The following is a 23,454-nucleotide window of genomic DNA, read 5'->3' as shown; positions in this document are numbered from 1 at the left end:
CTGTAAAACATGTTCTGATCTCAACGAGCGAATTCAATTAGCTCAATTATGATTCAGCGGTGACGTCATAAATGTATGACATAAAGTATGACGTCATAATGATGTGACGTCATATAAAAGTTAAGCTTGTCACTCGTAACACAGGGTCAACTTGCCTAATTTGATGATTCTGTTCATAATTAATTTGCGAGTTGTTAGATTACTAATTTATGAATACTTCTCAAAATTCTGAAAAAAAAAACAACATACATCTATACGTTCCATTGGCTATGCAACACTTTCTAACCATAGGGGGTAAATTTAAACAGCATATGACCCGAATAATGTATTACGCTGAAAATGTAGTACAGTAATATGCGAATTATTTGCGTTGTTAGAATCGGAATTCGAAATAATAAATATGTTCCAATAATTTTATAAATTAATAAAACATGGGCAGTCGTTTGGACGCACTCGTGATTTAATTATTACGCATCCAAACTCCTGCCCATATTTTATTAACTGATAAAATATAGGAACAGATTTATTATTTCTTAAATAAACATAGGGGGAGGACTTATTAAACCTTAACAACTTGTATGTGAAAAGGTGACAATCAAGCTAACATTCCTAGAAGAGTCTAAGAGATTACAAATCAACAAGTTAAAAATACTAAGTGACAGTCAGTCTGCTATAGGCATTGTTAACCTTGGATGGGAGAACAAAATGCACAACTTCTTGTCATCAGAAATACTGCAACTGTGGCAAGATCTTAAAATGACTGGAGTAGACATCCACCTTTGAACCCCTGGACATGCTGGTATCTGTGGGAATGAGACAGCAGACAGACTGGCCAAAGAGGCAGTTATAGAGGCAGAAAGCATGACAGATGATGAGATAGTTACAAGTCAAGCAGATATCTGTTATGCTGCTAGGGAGTCGGTATGAAATGGCAAAGAAGGTGGGATATCAGTGAGAATGGATATCATCTATATCAGTTCAGGCAAGAAGTTAAACCTAAACACATCAATTTCCAGGGATTAAAAAATCAGAAAACATCGCTCCAGCTGCACAGTGGTTATTTCTTTAAAGAATATCAAAATAAAGTTGAAAATAAAGAAACGCCATTCTGCAGATGCCGGAGAACCAGAGACTGTGATCCATTTTATAGATGAGTGTCCCATATATGAAGCCCACAGAGAAAAGCTGAAGCAGGAGTTTTTCCTTAACATGGGTATCAGAGACTTCAGCGCTGAACTTTTTCTTGCAAATACAGCAGATGATCCCTAACAAAGAACACTGGGAAAACTTGTCAGCTATAACTGATGACTTCATTGAAGCATCCAAAAGATTTGTTTAAGTCTTTTTTTATTATTTATAAAATAAACACAACTGAATTTTGCGAAATATTATACTAAGAGTCTTCAAGAGTACAAACTAGAGAAGAAAAACGTATAATGTGTACGGTATATACTGGAGAGATGGTGAAACATCAGAGGAGGTTCCAGTAACGTTCGGAGTCCCATGGGGCTCCGTCCTAGGCCCCCTTCTATTCTTACTCTACATTAATGATCTGCCTGAAAATCTGATTTGACAGGTTTGCTTATTCGCCGATGACACTGCTGTCTATTTAACTGTAAATAGTTCTGCCCAAGAAAACATCCTCCAGCAAGACTTAAATAGGTTACAGCTTTGGGAAAGTTAAGTGGGACATGGAGTTCAACCCCTCAAAATGCACTGTTATGAACATAACAAGGTCAAAAAACCCTTTCAATTCAAAGTACACACTCCATGGCCAAATCTTGGAAACAGTTCATGATGCAAAGTACCTTGGGGTCACTATATCCTCAGATCTTAATTGGAATAAACACATCAATTTAGTCACATCCAAAGCTACCCGAACACTAAAACTTCATCAAGCGAAATATCCCATGCCTGAACCTGAAAGTTCGAGAAGTAGCTTATAAAGCCCTAGTCAGGCCACAGCTATAGTATGCTAGCTGTGTTTGGAACCCTTACACCCAACAAAACATCCACCAGATCGAAATGATTCAGCGGAGGGCAGCGCGATGGGTTAATCATGACTACTCCTCTTAAAGCAGTGTCACAAACATGCTATGTCAGCTGAGATGGCGTACCCTTGAAGATAGGAGATCTGATTCAAGCCTGCTTATGTTCTACAAGATAGTGAATGGTTTGGTTGCTGTGCCACTCCCTCCCTATGTCAGCCCCCATCCTGTCTAACAAGACATATGCATCCCCACTCCTATACTCAGATCCTCACTCCCTGTAATTACTATAAGTACTCTTTCTTTCCAGCCACCATAGTGCTTTGGAATTCCCTTCGAGTTCAACTTGTGCAAGCCCCCACCGTGAACCAGTTTAAGCAGGGTGTGACCAAACTTGTACACAATGCTTAACATGATAGACCCGTTTTTAAACTGCTTTTATCTGTAAATCCTTCTTGTTTTTAACACTATTAACTGTATTCATGCTTGCAATACACACCGTGTATTATTTTTATCCTCCTATCCAATCTACTTTTAACTTCTTGTACAAACTTCATCAACATGGCGTTCAGGGCACCACATTGCAATGGGTCAAGTCTTTCTTGATTGGCAGGTGCCAGTCTGTCCTTGTGAATGGTGAAACATTAGATTCTGAAGAAGTTCCAGTAACGTCCGGAGTCCCACAGGGCTCCGTCCTAGGCCCCCTTCTATTCTTACTCTACATTAATGACCTGCCTGAAAATCTGATTTCACAGGTTCGTGTATTTGCCGATGACACTGCTGTCTATTTAACTGTAAATAGTTCTGCCCAAGAAAACATCCTCCAGCAAGACTTAAATAGGTTACAGCTATGGGAAAGTAAGTGGGACATGGAGTTCAACCTCTCAAAATGCACTGTTATGAACATAACAAGGTCAAAATACACACTCCATGGCCAAGTCTTGGAAACAGTTCCTGATGCAAAGTACCTTGGGGTCACTATATCCTCAGATCTTAATTGGAATAAACACATCAATTTAGTCACGTCCAAAGCTACCTGAACACTAAACTTCATCAAGCGAAATATCCCATGCAAGAACCCAAAAGTTCGAGAAGTAGCTTATAAAGCCCTAGTCCGCCGGAGGCCACAGCTAGAATATGCTAGCTGTGTTTGGAACCCTTACACCCAACAAAACATCCACCAGATCGAAATGATTCAGCGGAGGGCAGCGCGATGGGTTAATCATGACTTTCTCCCCTTACAGCAGTGTCACAAACATGCTATGTCAGCTGAGATGGCGTACCCTTGAAGATAGGAGATCTGATTCACGCCTCCATATGTTCTACAAGATAGTGAATGGTTTGGTTGCTGTGCCACTCCCCCCCTATGTCAGCCCCCCATCCCGTCTAACAAGACATATGCATCCCCACTCCTATACTCAGATCCTCACTCCCTGTAATTACTATAAGTACTCTTTCTTTCCAGCCACCATAGTGCTTTGGAATTCCCTTCCAGTACAACTTGTGCAAGCCCCCACCCTGAGTCAGTTTAAGCAGGGTGTGACCAAACTTATACACAATGCTTAACATGATAGACCTGTTTTTAAACTGCTTTTATCTGTAAATCCTTCTTGTTTTTAACACTATCAACTGTATTCATACAAGTTTGCAATACAAATACACACCATGTATTACTTTTATCCTCCTATCCAATCTACTTTTAACTTCTTGTACAGGCGCGCAGCTGCACATAATACTCGCAGAGAGGAGTGTTGCAGTATAAATAGATAGATAGATAGGCGCGCAGCTGCACATAATACTCACAAAGAGGAGTGCTGCAGTATAAATAGATAGATAGACAACACGGTCATTAGTAGCAACTTGATGCAGGCGCAGTAAAATGTTTATATGTTTCACTGTAACCAATCAAGATCAAGAACTCTCAGTTTTGGGTTTATGAGACAGGGTCATTCCTTTTAACAGCAGCCTATCGAAAAACAATAGCAGTGTCTGACCTAGAAGTTAAAGTGATCCGATTAGAACAATGTCCGGGCATCAGACAACTTGCAATGAATTTTCATTGCGTTTTATTATTTTATCAATAAACGCTTCTTTAGTAAAACCGTAAAAGAAATAAAATAAAACTATACCGATCCTAATGACAAACAAGGAAAGACTAGAAAAGCAAAGTAGACCGATGAAACAATCATTTTTCTAAGTTTCAACGTCGTGTCATCAAGTGGGATAGACGCTTTTTAGGTCACCGCTTCGACCTCGAAATTACACGTACTGCGAAATAGTACCGCACTCCATCTAAATGGAAAGAAATGTCAGGTCATCACATTTTATTTAGTAGCAGGGCCTTCTAGCAGTGTGAATTGCTGTGACATGGTCATATTTCGTTCTTGAAGAAAATTTCATCTTTCGATCTTACTGAAGCTATTTTTAGTTTTGGGAATTTCCTTTTTGGAATTCCTTAATTACTTTTAGGGAATGTTGTGTGTAATCAAAGGTTGAATATCATGACACCAAGGTACTGATTTTACAATGTCTAGTGAAAGATTCTGTATACTGTTAACAAAATGCCTGGGTAAGAAGAAAGAGAAGAAGTTCATGAAATCATCCACTTCAAAAGTAGAAATACTACCAGGAACATTGTTACTACTTTTGGATGTTATCAAAAACTCTGCTCCACCAAATCAATTACAGTTTGTTTTAGAAACTCTTGACCAGGAAGATGTGGAGGTGACGTGTTCCCGTGATGATTTCAATGATATTAGCAGAGATGAATATGAACTTTTAATAAATGTGCCAACTTGTGCAGACAGGTATCAAATATTTATGAATAAAGAATGGATGCAGGAAGGTCAGAAAATGAAAGTTGGAGATTATGTTGAAGTTTATGATAAAGCCTCCGCAAAAGATTTGATAGGAATACTGCGATTCAGAGGTCATGTGCATGGTCTTAATGGAATCCACTTCGGTGTTGAGCTTGTGGTAAGATTTTAAATAAATAGTACGTGGTAAAGCTACAATGTATAAATGCTCACACATGATGTAGACATATTGTACCAACTTCCTGCAGACTACAATGTTTGATGACTCTTGGATTTAGGTTCAACTGGTTGAAAATGAAAATTTATGTTTTTAGACTTTACTCTCGGACATCATTACAATATTGTTTGAAACCAGATGCTAATTAAGTATGTCTGTTGTTTAAAACAGAGGACTTTTTGTTAGGTAATTAATATTGTGTTATCAACTGTAATCCTGATTCATCAGTTAGGTAATATTGTGTTATCAACTATAATCTTGATTCATCATTCAAGTTTTTAGCTAGCCCGCCCGCTTAGCTCAATAGGTAAGAGCATTTGTCTACGGATCTCGGGGTCGCAAGTTCGATCCTCGGGCGGGGCGTATGTTCACGGTGACTATTTGACAAACGACATTGTGTCTGATATCATTAGTACTCCACTTCTGATTCATGTGGGGAAGTTGGCAGTTACTTGCGGAGAACAGGTTTGTACTGGTACAGAATCCAGGAACACTGGTTAGGTTAACTGCCCGCCGTTACATGACTGAAATACTGTTGAAAAACGGCGTTAAACCCAAATCAAACAAACAAAAACAAGGTTTTAGCTCACCTTAGCAATGCTCAGGTGAGTTATTGTGATCGCTCGATGTCCGGCGTACGTCTGTTTGTCATTTGACAACATTTAGCTTGTGTATGCGATAGAGGCTGTATTTTTCAATTGATCTTCATGAAATTTGGTCAGAATGATTGCCTTGATGAAATCTAGTTCGAATTCGAATATGGGTCATCTGGGATGAAAAACTGGGTCACTAGGTCAAATCAAAGAAAAATTTTGTGTATGCGATAGAAGCTGTATTTTTCAATTGATCTTCATAAAATTTGGTCAGAATGATTGCCTTGATGATATCTAGGTTATTTCTAATATGGGTCATCTGGGATTAAAAAGTAGGTCACTAGGCCAAATCAAAGAAAAAGCTTGTGTATGTAATAGCGGCTGTATTTTTCAATTGATCTTCATAAAATTTGGTCAGAATGATTGCCTTGATGAAATCTAGGTCAAGTTTGAATATGGGTCATCTGGGGTCAAAAAGTAGATCACTAGGTCATATCAAAGAAAATACTGGTTTAAACTAGAGACCACATTTTTGGTCCAATCCTAATGAAAATTGGCCAGAATATTTGTTTCCGTGAAATCACTACACTATTATGGTGTGTTTCTCAGGTGAGCGACCTAGGGCCCTCTTGTTTAAGGTACATAAATGTACAAGGTGAGCTGTCGTGACTGGTCATTGTCTGGCATCCGGCGGTGTGTGTCGTCCAACATCTGTCAACATTTGTCTTGTGAACATTCTAGAGGCCACAATTGTTACCCAATATATATGAAACTTGGTCAGAATATTTATCTTGATGATTTCTAAGTCAAGTTCAAAACTGGGTCATGTGGGATCAAAAACTAGGTCAGTAGGCCAGATCAAAGGAAAAGCTTGTGAACACTCTAGAGGCCACAGTTGTGACTCAGTCTTTATGAAACTTGTTCAAAAGTTTGTCTTGATGATCTCTAGGTCAAGTTTGAATCTGGGTCATGTGAGGTCAAAAACTAGGTCACCCAGTCAAATCAAAGGAAAAGCTTGTGAACACAGAAGAGGTCACAGTTGTGAACCAATCTTTATGAAACTTGGTCAGAATGTTTGTCTTGATGATCTCTAGGTCAGATTTGAAACTGGGTCAAGTGGGGTCAAAAACTAGGTCACTAGACCAGATCAAAGGAAAATATTGTTAACACTCTGGAGACCGCAATTAAGTTTGAAACTCATGAGAATTAGTCAGAATGTTTGTCTTGATGATCTGTAGGTCAAGTTTGAATGTGGGTCATGTTGGGTCAAAAACTAGGTCACTCAGTCAAATCAAAGGAAAAGCTTGTGAACACTGTAGAGGCCACAGTTGTGACCATATCGTTATGAAACTTGGTCAGAATGTTTGTCTTAATGATCTCTAGGTGAAGTTTGAAACTGGGTAATGTGGGGTCAAAAACTAGGTCAAGAAGGCCAGATCAAAAGAAAGTATTGTTAACACTCTAGAGTCCACAATTGTGACTCAGTATTTATTAAACTTGGTCAGAATGTTTGTCTTGATGATCTCTAGGTCAGTTTTGAATCTGGGTCCTGTGGGGTGAAAAACTAGGTCACCTGGTCAAATCAAAGGAAAAAAGTTTGTGAACACTGTAGAGGCCACAGTTATGTCTCAATCTTTATGAAACTTGGTCAGAATGTTTGTCTTGATGATCTCTAGGTCAAGTTCAAAACTGGGTCATGTGGGTAACAAACTACATGTAGGTCACTAGACCAGATCAATAGAATATCTGGCTCACAATTTAAGTTTGAAACGCATGAGAATTTGTCAGAATGTTTGTCTGGATGATCTCTAGGTCAAGTTCGAATTTTGGTCATGTGAGGTCAAAAACTAGGTCACCCAGTCTAATGAAATGAAAAGCTTGTATACACTCTCTAGAGTGTCTCTAGGCCATTTTTTTGCGCCAATCTTCCCGAAACTTTGTCAGAATGGTTGTTTTCATGAAATTTTGGACAAGTTTGAATCTTGGTCATGCGGGGTAAAAAACTAGGTTACTAGATCAAATCAAAGAAAATGCTTCTTTACACTAAAGAGGCCACGTTTTTTGGTCCAATCTTAATGAAAATTGGTCAGATTATTTGTCTCCATGAAATCACTAGGTAAAACAGGTTTACACTGTTATGGTGTGTTACTCAGATGAGCGACCTAGGGCCATCTTGGCCCTCTTGTTGTATTATTTCTTCATTTTGCCCCCCTTCAAAGAAGGAGGGATATATTGTTTTGCAGATGTCGGCCGGTCGGTCGGTCCGTAGACCAATCCGTAGACCAATTGGTTTCCAGATGATAACTCAAGAACGCTGCGGCCTAGGATCGTGAAAGTTGATAGGGAGGTTGGCCATGACCGGCAGATGACCCCTATTGATTTTGAGATCAGTAGATCAAAGGTCAAGGTCACAGTGACCAGGAATTGTTAAATGTTTTCCGGATAATAACTCAAGAACGCTGCGGCCTAGGATCATGAAAGTTGATAGGGAAGTTGGTCATGACCAGCAGATGACCCCTATTGATTTTGAGATTAGAAGGTCAAAGGTCAAGGTCATAGTGACCTTGAACAGGTAAACGGTTTCCGGATGTTAACTCGAGAACGCTTGGGCCTAGGATCATAAAAGTTAATAGGGAGATTGGTCATGACCAGCAGAAGACCCCTATTGATTTTGAGGTGAGTAGGTTATAGGTCAAGGTCACAGTGACCTGGAACAGTTAAACGGCTTGAGAACGCTTGGGCCAAGGATCATAAAACTTAAAAGGAAGGTTTTTTTTTTTTTTTTTTTTTTTTTTTTTTTTTTTTTTTTTTAAGGTTCTGATACTTTTATTATCCCCGTCATAGGTGTGTGTGGGTCGGGGAACCATCCACCATCCACACTCCACACCTTACAAGTTATATATAAATATGTATAAGCATAATATATGCAAGTGTGATTCATGGCATAGTATCATTATATATAGACATGAAAGAACTGTCATGATATATAGCATGTATCTGGAAAGTTTAACATTGCATTAACACAAGTAGCATTATATACAGATATGAAAGTGCAATCTGTCATGATATATAACATGTATCTAGAATTATTGCATCAACACAAGTATCGTCATGAAGTATATACAGATATGAAAGTGTAAACTGTCGTGACATAACATATCTGTCATGACATATCTAGAAACACTGCATCAACACAAGTATCATTATGAATTATATGCTATATACAGATATGAGAGTTTAATCCGTCATGATATATAACCTGTATCTAGAATCATTGCATCATTATGAAGTACATGTATATACAGATATGAAAGTGTGAACTGTCATGACATATAACATATCTAGAAACATTGCATCAACACAGGTATCATTATGAAGTATATACAGATATGAAAGTGTAAACTGTCATGATATGTATCTAGAAACACTGCATTTGCAAAAAAATTTGTATAATACAGATGGAAGGTTGATCATGACCAGCAAATGACCCCTATTGATTTTAACATCAGTAGGTCAAAGGTCAAGGTCACAGTTACCCAGAACAGTGAAACCGTTTCTTGGTGATACATTTTTTGTAACTCAAGAATGTTTAGGTCTAGGATCATCAAATTTGATAGAGGGTTGATCATGACTGGCAGATGACCCCTATTAATTTTGAGGTCAGTAGATTTAAGGTCAAGGTCACAGTGACCCAGAACAGTTAAACCAATTCTGGACAATAACTTGAGAACGCTTTTGCCTAGGATCACCAAACTTGATAGGGAGGTTGGTTATGATCAGCAGATGATCCCTATTGATTTTGAGGTCAGTAGGTCAAAGGTCAAGGTCACAGTGACCCAGAACAATAAACAGTTTCTGGATGATAACTTGAGAACACTTGGGCCTAGGATCATGAAACTTAATAGGGAGGTTTTTCATGACCAGCAGATGATCCCTATTGATTTTGAGGTCAAAGGTCAAGGTCACATTGACCCAGAACAGCACAACTTTTGTGTACAGTGACCAAATAATTTCTGTTCCTTGTGCAATTACTGAATGCATCAAGGGGGGCATTTCGTGTTCTACAAGCTCTTGTTAAAATTAGAGTTAAAGTGTTAAATGAATCGGTATTCAATGTGAAAGAGACGTCATGGGCATTCATGAGAAATGAAACATATTGCAATTTTTATTAATTCAGAGGCAATAACTGTTGTGTTAAAGTGCAGGTTATGGATAGGTTAGCTGAACGTACTTCTCCTCATTACCTAAATATTATCTCAGTATGACTTTTATACACACAGCTAAGGCTGTAGTATGACAGACAAATGGATACAGTCATTGGTAACACTATATCCCTCCTATTTTAACAGGGGATAAATATCTAAAAAAACATGACATTTTCGATTTGATTATTATCTTTAGACCAATTGGGATACTAGCTTTATGTCATCTATTTTCATATTTCTTTAGTCAAACTATTAGAAAGTCCATCCATAAGACTATCAGTAAAACTGAAGTGTGGCTTAAGTTTTATTACTCACCTGTCACATAGTGACAAGATGAGCTTAAATTGTGATCGCCCTTCGTCCATCGGCGTCTGTCCGTCCACAATTTCTTGTGAACACGATAGAGACTACATTTTGCAATTGATTTCAATCAAACTTGCATGCAACTTGTATTGGCGTAATGTCTCGGTTTCTTTAGAAAACTGGCCAGATCCCATCATGGTTTTTAGAGTTATGGCCCCTTAAAGGGCCAAAAGTTGCTGTTTAGGCTTGTGAACACAATAGAGACCACATTTTGCAATGGATTTGAATCAAACTTGCACACACCTTGTATTGACTTATTATCTCGATTCCTTTCGAAAACTGGCCAGATCCCATCATTTGTTCCAGAGTTATGGCCCTTTAAAGGGCCAGAATTTGCTATTTTGGCTTTTGCAGCCATATAGAGACTTCATTTATGGTTTGATTTGATACAAACTTGCAAAATATATAACAATAAATCTTGGATTCCATGAAGAATCCTTCAGATCCAATCATAGGTTCTGGAGTTACGGCCCCTGATGGACCTCTGAAAGAGTCAAAATTTGTTAATTTTTACCTTGTGAACATGATAGAAGTGACATTTAACATTCAATTTTAACTACACTTATACACAATTTAAGTCATAATAAGATATCTGTTCCTTTCGAAAACCAGCTAGATTACCTAATGGGTTCTAGAGTCACTGCCCCTTAAAGGTGCATATTTTCTATTTTGGCCCTTTCAGCCATATAGAGGTTTCATTTATGCTTTGATATGACACAAACTTGCACAGAATGTTTATCTCAATGATCTCTAGGCCAAGCTAAACTGGGTCATGTGGGGGTCTAAAATTAGGTCACCAGGTCAGATCAAAGGAAAAGTTTGTTAACACTTTAGAGGCCACATTTATGACCCTATCTTCATTAAATTTGGTCAGAATGTTTATCTTGATGATTCCTATGCCAAGTTCAAAACTGGGTCATATGGTTTCAAAAACTAGGTCTCCACTGAAATCAAAGGAAAAACTTGTTAACACTTTAGAGGCGATATTTTTGACCATATCTTCATGAAACTTGGTAAAAATGTTTATCCTGATGATTCCTAGGCCAAGTTCGAAACTGGGTCATTTGGTGTCAAAAACTAGGTCACCACTGAAATCAAAGGAAAAGTTTTAACACTGTAGAGGCCACATTTATGACCCTATCTTCATGAAACTTGGTCAGAATGTTTATCTTGATAATTCCAAGGCCAAGTTTAACAGGTGAGCGATATAGGGTCATCATGACCCTCTTGTTGATAGTCTTATTGATAAATTTAAAATAAAAGAATAATTTCAAGAATAAACTAAAAGTAATCATAACCATTGCCACATAGTCATTGACCATGAAAACTGTTGTCGAGTGGGAGAGTTCCCTTAAATGGAAAATATCATATACAACTAATCAGTTTAATGACCCTATGTTCTAGCACTATTAGACATTTACAATCATGCCTGGTAATCTCCAGAATCATAACAAGTCGCTTTTGTATGGAAATGCTTCTGCTGTAATTTCCGGTTATGATGGTTCTAGCGTGAAAACATAGACACAGGTAAGCAAATCTTACGTTATTTTCTTATATTACTGTGTATGAAAAATCAGCGAATGCTATTCGTTGCCCGATTGAATAATGATTACAGGCATACATACACAATTTCCCTTGCTGAGACCGACTGTTTATACTGCCTGTTAACTTTAGAAGTTGTACACCTGATGACATTTCAGCGATTCAGAACCACAAGCATTGCATTTTGCTAGTGTTTTCGAACATATATAAGTTTTCTTGCAAATAGCGGCATCAATCGATTAATGATTCCCAAACGTTTCAATTGTTGTTCTCTCAAAATGTTTTGAGAGCATAGTTTACGAATGAAATGCTGCAGTATATTCAGTGTTATGATTCGGTTGATGATGTCATGATTTTTCAGAGGTGGTTATGATTCTTCATAGCATATAACTGCCATAGGCTTACCTGTGTCTATGTTTTCATGCTAGAACCATCATAACCAGAAATCACAGCAGAAGCATTTAGAAATGCAAATATCTCTCATACAGTTTAAAGACTCACCACGACCTAGTGACCTACTTTTTCCTCCCACATGAACTTGGTGCAAATCATTCTGATAATACTGGTATTATACAGCTATTCTATGTAGACAATTTAGGCCCTCCTTGAATTAATGTGTTTTCACAACTTCATCTGCAAACTTATTCAGTCATTCTCTTCTCAGTATAGTTTTATAAACATGAATAATAACTATCTTACACTGTGGAAACGAAGTGTGGTCTAAACACATTGTCTTGGCCTTATATATGTCACTGTCAATTTGTAACTAGATGCTTGTTATTTCTCATTTTCTTCAATAATGCAAAGCATGTATAATTACCATCTTGGAAATACAAAAGAATACAGTTATTTTGTGGTGCATCTTCAAAAAAAACTGGATAGCATGCTGAGTGTCTGGTTCAAAATGCCACCTCTGCAGCGCTGACTCCTCCTTCCGGTCACAAATGCACATAGGTGGATGAAACCTGTCCGTAAATCAAGTAGATTATACAATTATAAGACATTCTTTTCAACAAGATCCGTACGATGACTTTTAAATCTTTCATTTGCGTACACTAGTGTGAAATATATAGTCACATGCCTACTTTTGGTTCCAACCAGTCCTATTTCACAACTTTCAAAGGTCCTCTCGTCAAGAAATGCTAGCTCTCTGAAAGTCGACCTGCATAAATAAAAAGTATAACAATTTCTTGGTGGAACGTCATTGCCCGTTTTTTTAAATAAAGTCTTAAATTTGTTACAGAAAGTAAAAAGGCATATCACCTTCTTCGTTTATTTACATTTCTTGTATAGTTCTGGTCATTAGCGACGCCTCTGAAGTTGAATTGGCTCTTAATTTCAACTCACCTCCATAAGGCCAGTGTTTACAGGCCGTATATTGGAGGAAGATAAATGTAATGTAGGCTTCTGAGATATTGTTAACAATATCAGTATGGAGGGACAAGCATCCTGTCTCTTGACCATTTTTCTCTGACTCAGCAGCAAGCTGACCATGGCTACCTTGTCATGGAGTGAAATCTAATATAAATTAGCTAATACTAAATTAAACATTTTACACATTGACTGTATTTATCTCATTCAGTACAACAAAGGTCAAGGTCACAGTGACGGAATGTTCAGGAATCAGCGTTACTTTCAATGTGCTCCAGAGTCAGCATTATTTGTGGGTCTTCACAGAATTCGGCAACATAAAGGGCCACCTCCACAGCGTCAGTCAGACATAGCCGGAGCCAGCGCTGCAAATGTGTACAGTCAGTACGGGAAAGAAAATGCTTATGGATTAAAGATGGGTGATAGAATTGTGTGGATAAGTGATGAAGGACCAGAAGCAGGAGTTGTCAAGTGGATTGGGCTACTTCCAGATTGCAGAGCAGATGACGACATCACTGTTGGAGTTGAATTTGTACGTTATTTCGTCATCAGTCCCTATTAATGATTGTCAGCTTCCAGTTACTACATCAAATATATGAAAGAATTCTATATGCCTAGTTTAAACAAAAGACATAACATACTGTAAACTAGACTTGGCCTTATTCATGTCATAGGTCAAGGTCATGGATAGAACTTGCAATCCATAGATCTGCACTCTCCATATTGAGCTAAGTGGACTGGCTACCTTGTCAACGCTCTAGAATCCTCATTTTCCATTTGATCTTTATAAAAACTATCAGATTGTCTTCCTCTCTGAAATTTAGATCTTAAACTAGGTCGTCAGTTCATGGTTTATGCCAAAATGGCTATCTCATTGGGATATGAATCCATGGATTGCAACTTTGATCATAAAATGAATGGGATATTAAAAGTACTTTCCTTCATATTTAACCAGGTTTTCATAGAAACCGTTTATTAGATTGGGTTGTGTCGTTGGATGGGCGGGCAGGCGTCAAACTTGGTTTCGGCACAATAACTATAGTTTGGAACAAGATATAGACACCAAACTTGGCCTGTAGATAGATGGTAAGGAGGCGAAGGTTGGGATTGCATTTGGGTCAAGGTCAAGGTCGCTGTTGCTAAAAAAAGAAAAATTGGTTTCCGCACAATAACTTTAGTTTATATTGATGTATTGAAATTAAACTTGGCCTATAGGTAGCTTATAGGAAAACCAAGGTTGGGATTGTATATGGGATGATTGGGGTCAAGTTCGAGGTCAGGATAACTTATCTAATCTTCACACTTAGCAAATTCCACGTTAATCTTTACACTTAGAAAATTCCACGGTGGCGCAGTGGTCTAGAGCGTTGAGCCAAAGCTACTTTTTAGTTGGTGGGACTGATCTATTTCTTATAGACTCAGACCTCTAGCTCAAGGTAAATGTTGACTTTGAGATAAAAGATCTTTTTTTTGTCTGGTATGCATAAATGTACATCCAAATAGTTTGGTTTAGATATTCACCATTACAAGCCATGTGTCTTGTGCAACACCCAAACCCATGCCTCAAAGGTCAAGGTCACAGGCACCTAAGTTATCTTTCTTTTTTCATAGGTAAATGAAATTACTTCCCTGTTAACTCATAAAATACAATACATGTGATCTTTCATCAATTTTCTCACAAATTTAAAAATGAAATTATGTTTAAAGTAAGATGATTTGTGTTTAAGAAATATGGTCCAGTTTTCTATAATTATGTACAGTACAGCCAGCGCGAAACCTTCATTTGAATACCCGTCGCCGCGATTCAGTTTCGCGTGTTCGTTTTTATGTCCATATTGGATATTTTGGGTGGTCAGGAATGGTCATTGCCGGAAGCAGCGAACGCCGTGCGTTGCGATGGACGGATGCGATGTTCCGTGGTGGTCGGCTGCGAGGAACCCAGGTGTTCATTTAATACTTTTTGAAAGAATTTTTTTTTTCATAATTTGTAAATTTAAATGCTTAAAATGTCTATACATGTACTTACTAATTATTTCGAATGTATATCTCGTCCCTATACGCGTAATCAGTCACGATGTGATGATATATAATAGTAGATATCATATTGTTTTGTATTTTCTGTAAAATCTAATTAGAGTTGCATATTCTTTGTTTTGTTTCAACAGTTTTATTTCTATTTTCAGGTCATTGTAAGTGTATAAATCTTTGATCTTATTGTTCATTTCTAAATTGATTGTTACTTAAATTTTATGTTATTTGCACCTCTTCTAACAATTACATTACAAATTATGTTTTACTAACACCTGTTTCTTGCTCTGTTTTATTTATTACGGTACCTAATACGCTCTTTTGTTTCGCTTGTTTGTCAGTTTTCAGATGTTTAGAAATTATTTGTAAGTTTCTTTACACTGTTAACGATTACTACTAATCAAATTATTGTAATTTGTTTGTAATAAGTTTAATAATATAATAACTATCTTATTTGTTGACAACTTATTTGTTAACAACCTTTGATAAGATGACTATAGTTGAGTCTTTGATTTAATATTTTCATTACATATTAAAGGAATATTTAATATACACTTTTGTAAGGCTTAGTTACATATCTTTCATTTACGGAATTCCGCATATTGTTGTAATGTTTGCTTTTTCTGTAAACAATAGACACAGTTGCATTTTTAGCTTGACTATTCGAAGAATAGGGGAGCTATCCTACTCGCCCTGGCGTCGGCGTTAGCGTGGGCGTCACACAAATGTTAAAGTTTGCGTACCACCCCAAATATTTTCAAAGTCCATTGAGATTTTGCTTTGATATTTTGCATATTTGTTTACCATCATGACCCCAGTCTGTAAAAAGGAGGAGGCAACTCTATCAAGCATTTTGACTGAATGATGGCCCCTTTTCAACTTAGAATAAATGTTAAAGTTTGTGTACCACCCCAAATATTTTCAGAGTCCATTGAGATATTGCTTTCATATTTTGCATACTTGTTTACCATCATGACCCCAGTCTGTAAAAAGGAGGAGGCAACTCTGTCAAGCATTTTGACTGAATTATGGCCCCTTTTCCTCTTAGAATAAATGTTAAAGTTTGCATACCACCCCAAATATTTTCAAAGTCCATTGAGATATTGCTTTCATATTTTGCATACTTGTTTACCATCATGACCCCAGTCTGTAAAAAGGAGGAGTCAACTCTATCAAGCATTTTGACTGAATTATGGCCCCTTTTCAACTTAGAATATATGTTAAAGTTTGCGTACCATCCTAAATATTTTCAAAGTCCATTGAGATATTGCTTTCATATTTTGCATACTTGTTTACCATGATGACCCCAGTCTGTAAAAAGGAGGAGGCAACTCTATCAAGCATTTTGACTGAATTATGGCCCCTTTTCGACTTAGAATAAATGTTAAAGTTTGCGTACCACCCTAAATATTTTCAAAGTCCATTGAGATATTGCTTTCATATTTTGCATACTTGTTTACCATCATGACCCCAGTCTGTAAAAAGGAGGAGGCAACTCTATCAAGCATTTTGACTGAATTATGGCCCCTGACTTAGAATATGCTTATTGTAATGTTAAAGTTTTACTCATAGCTTATATTATACTATCAAGCTCTGAGAATAGTCGAGTGCGCTTTCCACTGACAGCTCTTGTTTCTAATTCGAGTAAACGTCAGTGGTGAATTTTGTGTTTGAGAAAAAGACGAATATGAAGTTTTTGTTCAAATTCAAATAGACAGAGTCTGTTATTTTACATCCTCTTGCTTATTTATTAACTATTACAACAGTCTTAAGTGCCATGTGATGACCGAAAAAATTCCCCCTTTATTTGGTCTCAGTGTTGTTTATTTTTTCTCTGGTCCTTCGGATCATGCTTGAGTCAATCCAATGTCTCTACATACTGTACTGTAAAGTGAAGTTCTGCCTTATTGTAGGTTTTGTTGGGGTGGGGATGGTGGGTGAGGGATGCTGCACATTTCATTAACCCTCAAGCTATTATTAGTTTACATGTTAGTGTTCTGTGTACTTAAAAGGTTTTATTAACTGTTACAATAGCAGTCGTTAAATAACATTTAACATGGGTGGTTACACCCTAAGAAAATTCAAACATCTTTAAAATATCCATCATATCAAAATTGTTTGTTTTTACAAAAAATTTATATTTGACGATACTAATATATTGATGATAATTAATATCTACACATTTGTATCCTTATAAATGACCTTTGCTCCTGGAGTTAACTAAACATGATGAAACAAAAATATCAATCTGAATGAGAAGTCTTTGGAGTTATGTCAGGTAAGCACCATAAATTCTCCAAGGATATCTTAGTCACAGACAAGTACAAGTAGTATATATAAGCTGCATAAGGCAATATTTCTAAATCATAGTTGTGTATCTTTTACGTTATATATCTCTGACGTTATATGTATCCGACATTATTTATCTCTGACGTTATATATCTCCGACGTAATGTATCTTCGACTTTACATGTATGTTTTTTCGACACAATTATGTTCTGTCAGCACTGTTACTAGTGGTGCATCCAGTTGTCGTCCCGCCTTTTTTCATGTTCCTGTCATTGCTTGTTCTGACCTTGCCATATATAGCTCATAATTTTAATGGTAATAAAAATAATTTTGTGTCCACAAAGTTCTAGATGTCTACCTTTTCTCAGTTCATCAGTTGTGTCTTATCTTCCAGTTCGTCAGAGGCCCACATACTTGTAGTACTAATACTACGTAATAATAATTAGCCATATATGGTAAGGACAGAACAATAATGGGAACACGTTAGGTAAATATGTATAAACAGAAAAATGTTAAAAACTCCTTGTGCAGGAATATTGCAGGAAAACTAATCAGACACTAATTCTTGTGTAGTCTTTACCTGAAATAGACAAGAAAAAACATCCAGAATTTGTGCTCAGTACTTCCGAAGACCACTCAACTTTTCACCCAACATATCATTTTACATTAATTCCTCAATAAAAATAATTACTGAAATATTAGCAGTTTGTAATTCACACAAATATATAGAAATGTTTATTGATCATTGAACCTTATGCACTGGACCTTTACTTTAAAAAAAACATCAAAAGAGAACCTTTGTACACTGTTTCTGTATACAATGTATTCACGTGGAAAAGTTGTGCAGTTTTAAAAAATCTATAATGCAAACGTTTTCGAACCAAACAGAACATTGTTACTGGCAATAAAGATTCGTTACAAAACCGAACGTTTTTGTCGAGCACGCTTGTGGAAGCGAAGATATAGTTGTCCAAATGGCTGTTCGGTGTATGTGCGTGCGTCCCTGTGTGCGTCCGTTCGGATTTGTTTGTCTGGACCATAACTTTGACATGCATGGAGCAATCTTGTTTATATTTGGCTTGAATGTAAACCTCAGTGAGACGGAGTGTCAAGCGCAAACCCCAAGTTCCTATCTCAAAGGTCAAGGTCACACTTAGAGGTCAAAGGTCAAATTCAATAACGACTTTGTCCGGAGCATTTTTTCTTCATGCATGGAGGGATTTTGATGTTACTTGGCACAATTCTTCACAATCATGAGACGGAATGTCATGCGCAAGAATCAGGTACCTAGGTCTAAGGTCAAGGTCACACTTAGAGGTCAAAGGATACAAGAATGACAACTTTATCTGGAGCATTTCTTCTTCATGCATGGAGGGATTTTGATGTAACTTGGCACAAATGTTCTCCACCATGAGACGGAGTGTCATGCACAAGAACCAGGTCCTTACGTCTAAGGTCAAGGTCACACTTAAAGGTCAAAGGTCAGATACAAGAATGACATTGTCCGGAACATTTCTTTTTCATGCATAGAGGGATTTTGATGTAACTTGGCACAGTTGTTCACCATCATGAGATGGAGTGTCATGCGCAAAAATCTAGAATTACTTCCCTTTGTTGTTACTATAAATAGCTTATATTGTAACCTTTTAGCTCACCTGTCACAAAGTGACAAGGTGAGCTTTTGTGATCGCGCGGCGTCCGTCGTCAGGTCAGTAGGTATAAAAATAGAAAAATCTTGTGACCTCTCTAGAGGCCATACTCTTCATGAGATCTTCATGAAAATTGTTGAGAATGTTCACCTTGATAATATCTATGTCAAGTTCAAACTGGGTCATGTGCCTTCAAAAACTAGGCCATTAGGTCAAATAAAAGAAAAACCTTGTAACCTCTCTAGAAGCCATATTTTTCAATGGATCTTCATGGAAATTGGGTCATGTGGAGAAGGTGAGCAATTCAGGACCATCATGGTCCTCTTGTTTTATTACTGGTCATAGGAAAAATCAAGACCTTTTTTCTGTAGTACAACATGCATGTTACATCCAATTTTGAGGTGTATTTCGACTATCTCAGTAGGTAAGGATTTTTGTGTGGACTTAGAATATTTTTTGTGCCCCCCCATGAGTGGTGGGGGCATATAGATTTGGTCTTGTCCATGCGTCCGTCCGTCTGTGCGTCCGTCCGTCCGAAGTTCGTGACACGCCTAGCTCGAAAAGTATTTGATATAGATTCATGAAACCTTGCATGAGTCTTTATCATGATATGAACTTGCGCACCTCCTATTTTTCATCTGGCTCCGCCCCCTATTTTCAGAGTTATGGCCCCTGAAATAGTCAGAAATGCACATTTTTACCTTGTGACACGCCTAGCTCAAAAAGTTTTTGATATAGATTCATGAAACCTTGCATGAGTCTTAATCATGATATGAACTTGCGCACCTCCTATTTTTTATCTGGCTCTGCCCCCCATTTTTAGAGTTATGGCCCCTGAAATAGTCAAAAATGCACATTTTCACCTTGTGACATGCCTAGCTCAAAAAGTATTTGATATAGATTCATGAAACCTTGCATGAGTCTTAATCATGATATGAACTTGCGCACCTCCCATTTTTTATCTGGCTCCGCCCCCTATTTTAAGAGTTATGGCCCCTGAAATAGTAAAAAATGCACATTTTCACCTTGTGACATGCTTAGCTCAAAAAGTATTTGATATAGATTCATGAAACCTTGCATGAGTCTCAATCATGATATGAACTTGTGCACCTCCTATTTTTCATTTGGGTCTGCCCCCTATTTTTAGAGTTATGGCCCCTGAAATAGTCAAAAATGTACATTTTCACCTTGTGACGCACCTAGCTCAAAAAGTATTTAATATAAATGGTTGAAAACTTGCAGAAGTCTTTATCATGATATAAACTTGCACACCTCTCATTTTTTGGCTGGTTCCACCCCCTATTTTTAAAGTTATGGCTCTTGAAATAGTAAACAAAATGCACTTTTTCACCTGATTATGTGCCTAACACAAAAAGTATTAGGTGTAAATTCAGGAAACCTTGCAGGAGTCTTTATCATGATGTGGCCTTGCACACTTGGCATTCTTCTTAAGAATCTTACTCTTATTACAGATTTATGGCCCTTGAAATAGCAGAAATAGTAGATTTTTTGTTTGAGATGCTCATAGCTCAAAAAGTATAGGGCCTAGAATAATGAACCCTTTTCATAAAATGTTTGTTGAGGCTATACCCCATTAAGATTGCAAACGTTTGAATTATTGCCCCTTATTTGTGACAAATGTACCAGTGGGGGGCACACCCTGTGTCCTACAGACACATTCTAGTTTTTTTAAGATTTACTTCCCTTTGTTGTTACTACAAATAACTTCTTTTGTAACTTTTTGCAATCTTTTTATACGCCCGAAGGGACGTATTTTATTAGGGTCCCGGTGTCTGTCTGTCCGTCCGTCCGTCCGTCCGCCCGTTAGCAATTTCGTGTCCGCTCTGTAACTCTTGAACCCCTTGAAGGATTTTAAAGAAACTTGACACAAATGTTCACTACACCAAGACGACGTGCAGAGCGCATGTTTTGGATGTGTCATGTTAAGGTCAAGGTCACACTTAGGGGTCAAAGGTCATATGAGTGTATTTCATGTCAGCTCTGTAACTCTTGAACCCCTTGAAGGATTTTAAAGAAACTTGACACAAATGTTCACTACACCAAGACGACGTGCAGAACGCATGTTTTGGATGTGTCATTTTAAGGTCAAGGTCACACTTAGGGGTCAAAGGTCATATGAGTGTATTTCATGTCAGCTCTGTGACTCTTGAACTGCTCGAAGGATTTCAAAGAAACTTGGCACAAATGTTCACCACACTGAGACCACGCGCAGAGCGCTTGTTTTGGATGACTAGCTTCAATGTCAAGGTCACACTTAGGAGTGAAAGGTCATATGAGTGTGTTTCGTGTCTGCTCTGTAACTTTTGAACTGCTTGAATGATTTCAAAGAAACTTGGCACAAATATTCACCACACTGAGGCGATGTGCAGAGCGCATGTTTTGGTTGACTCGCTTCAAGGTCAAGGTCACACTTACGGGTCAAAGGTCATATATGACTTTGCTTTGTGTATATTGCTCTGCATTGCAGTGCTTGTTGTACCCCCCGACAACAAAGTTGTAAGGGGGGGTATACTGGTTTCAGGTTGTCTGTCTGTCTGTCCGTCTGGCCGTCTGTCCGTAGACGCAATCTTGTGCGCACCATCTCTCCTTATCCCCTTGACAGAATTTAATGAAACTTCACACAAGTGATCAGTACCAACAGTAGTTGTGCATGGGGCATGTTAGGTTCTTTTAGAAAAATTTTTTGCAGAGTTATGGGACTTCGTTTTTTTGTTACTATACTATATACATAGACACAATCTTGTGCGCACCATCTCTCCTCATCCCCTTGACACAATTTAATGAAACTTCACACAAGTGATCAGTACCAACAGTAGTTGTGCATGGGGCATGTTAGGTTCTTTTAGAAAAAAAATTTGCAGAGTTATGGGACTTTGTTATTTTGTTACTATACTATATACATAGACACAATCTTGTGCGCACCATCTCTCCTCATCCCCTTGACACAATTTAATGAAACTTCACACAAGTGATCAGTAACAACAGTAGTTGTGCATGGGGCATGTTAGGTTCTTTCAGAAAAAAAATTTGCAGAGTTATGGGACTTTGTTTTTTTGTTACTATACTATATACATAGACACAATCTTGTGCGCACCATCTCTCCTCATCCCCTTGACACAATTTAATGAAACTTCACACAAGTGATCAGTAACAACAGTAGTTGTGCATGGGGCATGTTAGGTTCTTTCAGCGACAAAAATTGCAGAGTTATGGGACTTTGTTTTTTTGTTAACATACTATGTACATACAGTCTGCATATGCAATCTTGTGCGTGCCTAATCTACCAAACCCTTACACACAATTTATTGAAACTTCACACAAGTGATCAGTACCAACCCTAGTTGTGCATGGTGCATGTTACATTCTTTTAGATAAATATTCTGCATAGTTATGGGACTTTGTTTTTTGTTACTATACTGTATACATACAGTCTATATACATACAGTCCACATAATTATGCAATCTTGTGTGCGTCAAATTGCAATGTACTGTGTCAGTGCATGCGGGGGGTACATTCATCACCTTTAGTGATAGCTCTAGTTTTTATTTTGCAGATCCTTTTTTGTTCTCTTACAGTAATTTTTGTTTTTGAATTACTTCCCTTTTTTGTTACTATAAATAGCTTATTTTGAAACTTTTTTATTATTGGCCGTAGGGAAAAACCGAGACCATTTTTCTGTGGTACAAAATGGATGGTACATCCAATTTTTAGATGTATTTTGACATTACTTTAACTGGTAAGAATTTTTTTTTTTTTTTGGAATTTCTTCTTTCTTTTGTTCCTGTCCTTTGGGCTTCAACAGTCAAGTTCTTTAAATTTTGCTCCCATCCTCTGATGTAACCCTTCGGGCGTATATTGCCCTGCTTGGCGGCGCTCTTGTTTTTATTTGGCATAAATGTTTGCCTCAATGAGACAGAGTGTTGTGTGCAACTACCAGTCCTTTTGACAGCTGACGGGCTGGACATGTTGCCGTGGGCATCTAGTTTAATTTTAAGGTATTAGGTCACTAATAGTAATGTTTACAAAATGGCCTTTGCTTGGTATATTCTGAAAGGTAACCGTGTTTTGCACTATTTTGCAAATTTTAAACAACTTTTACCGTGCCGTTTTTTATAAATTTTGAATAACTTACGGTATCTCCTCAAGCTCAAGTAGAGACAAATTTCAAAGTGATAGCCACTGTTTAAAACGTTTGCAGAGAACTCATTTTACCATTAATTTCAATAGAAGAAACATTAAACTATTGGTAACAAATTATAAAACACAAAATAAAAATGTTAATATCATTTTTTCTATGGTGTCTCAAGTAAACAGATTTAATGAGACAGAATTCATACTTCAACATTGAAAAAATAAGGTCAAATGATGTGT

At 37.4% G+C, this 23,454-nt stretch overlaps 2 protein-coding genes across 3 annotated transcripts in view; one reads left to right on the top strand and one right to left on the bottom strand.

Annotated features, from left to right (window-relative positions):
* The window catches only part of LOC123549125 (peptidyl-prolyl cis-trans isomerase B-like), a 67,919-nt gene extending 63,662 nt beyond the window's left edge, over window positions 1-4,257 (bottom strand). The window contains exon 1 of the mRNA XM_045336967.2: window positions 4,118-4,257. Within this exon, the coding sequence (XP_045192902.1) occupies window positions 4,118-4,177 (60 nt within the window). The 5' untranslated portion in view covers window positions 4,178-4,257. The remainder of the gene's footprint in view (window positions 1-4,117) is intronic.
* Window positions 4,250-23,454, top strand: part of LOC123549123 (ubiquitin carboxyl-terminal hydrolase CYLD-like) — a 158,056-nt gene continuing 138,851 nt past the window's right edge. The window contains exons 1-2 of one of the 2 annotated variants that reach the window (XM_045336961.2): window positions 4,250-4,964; window positions 13,307-13,627. In XM_045336961.2, the coding sequence (XP_045192896.1) occupies window positions 4,515-4,964; window positions 13,307-13,627 (771 nt within the window). In that variant the 5' untranslated portion in view covers window positions 4,250-4,514. The remainder of the gene's footprint in view (window positions 4,965-13,306; window positions 13,628-23,454) is intronic. The other variant, XM_045336960.2, reaches the window with a different exon arrangement.

This window comes from Mercenaria mercenaria, chromosome 6 (assembly GCF_021730395.1).
Source record: "Mercenaria mercenaria strain notata chromosome 6, MADL_Memer_1, whole genome shotgun sequence".
Taxonomy (NCBI): domain Eukaryota; kingdom Metazoa; phylum Mollusca; class Bivalvia; order Venerida; family Veneridae; genus Mercenaria; species Mercenaria mercenaria.
Note: the sequence above shows the minus strand (reverse complement) of the source record. Positions and strands in the feature narration are given on the sequence as shown.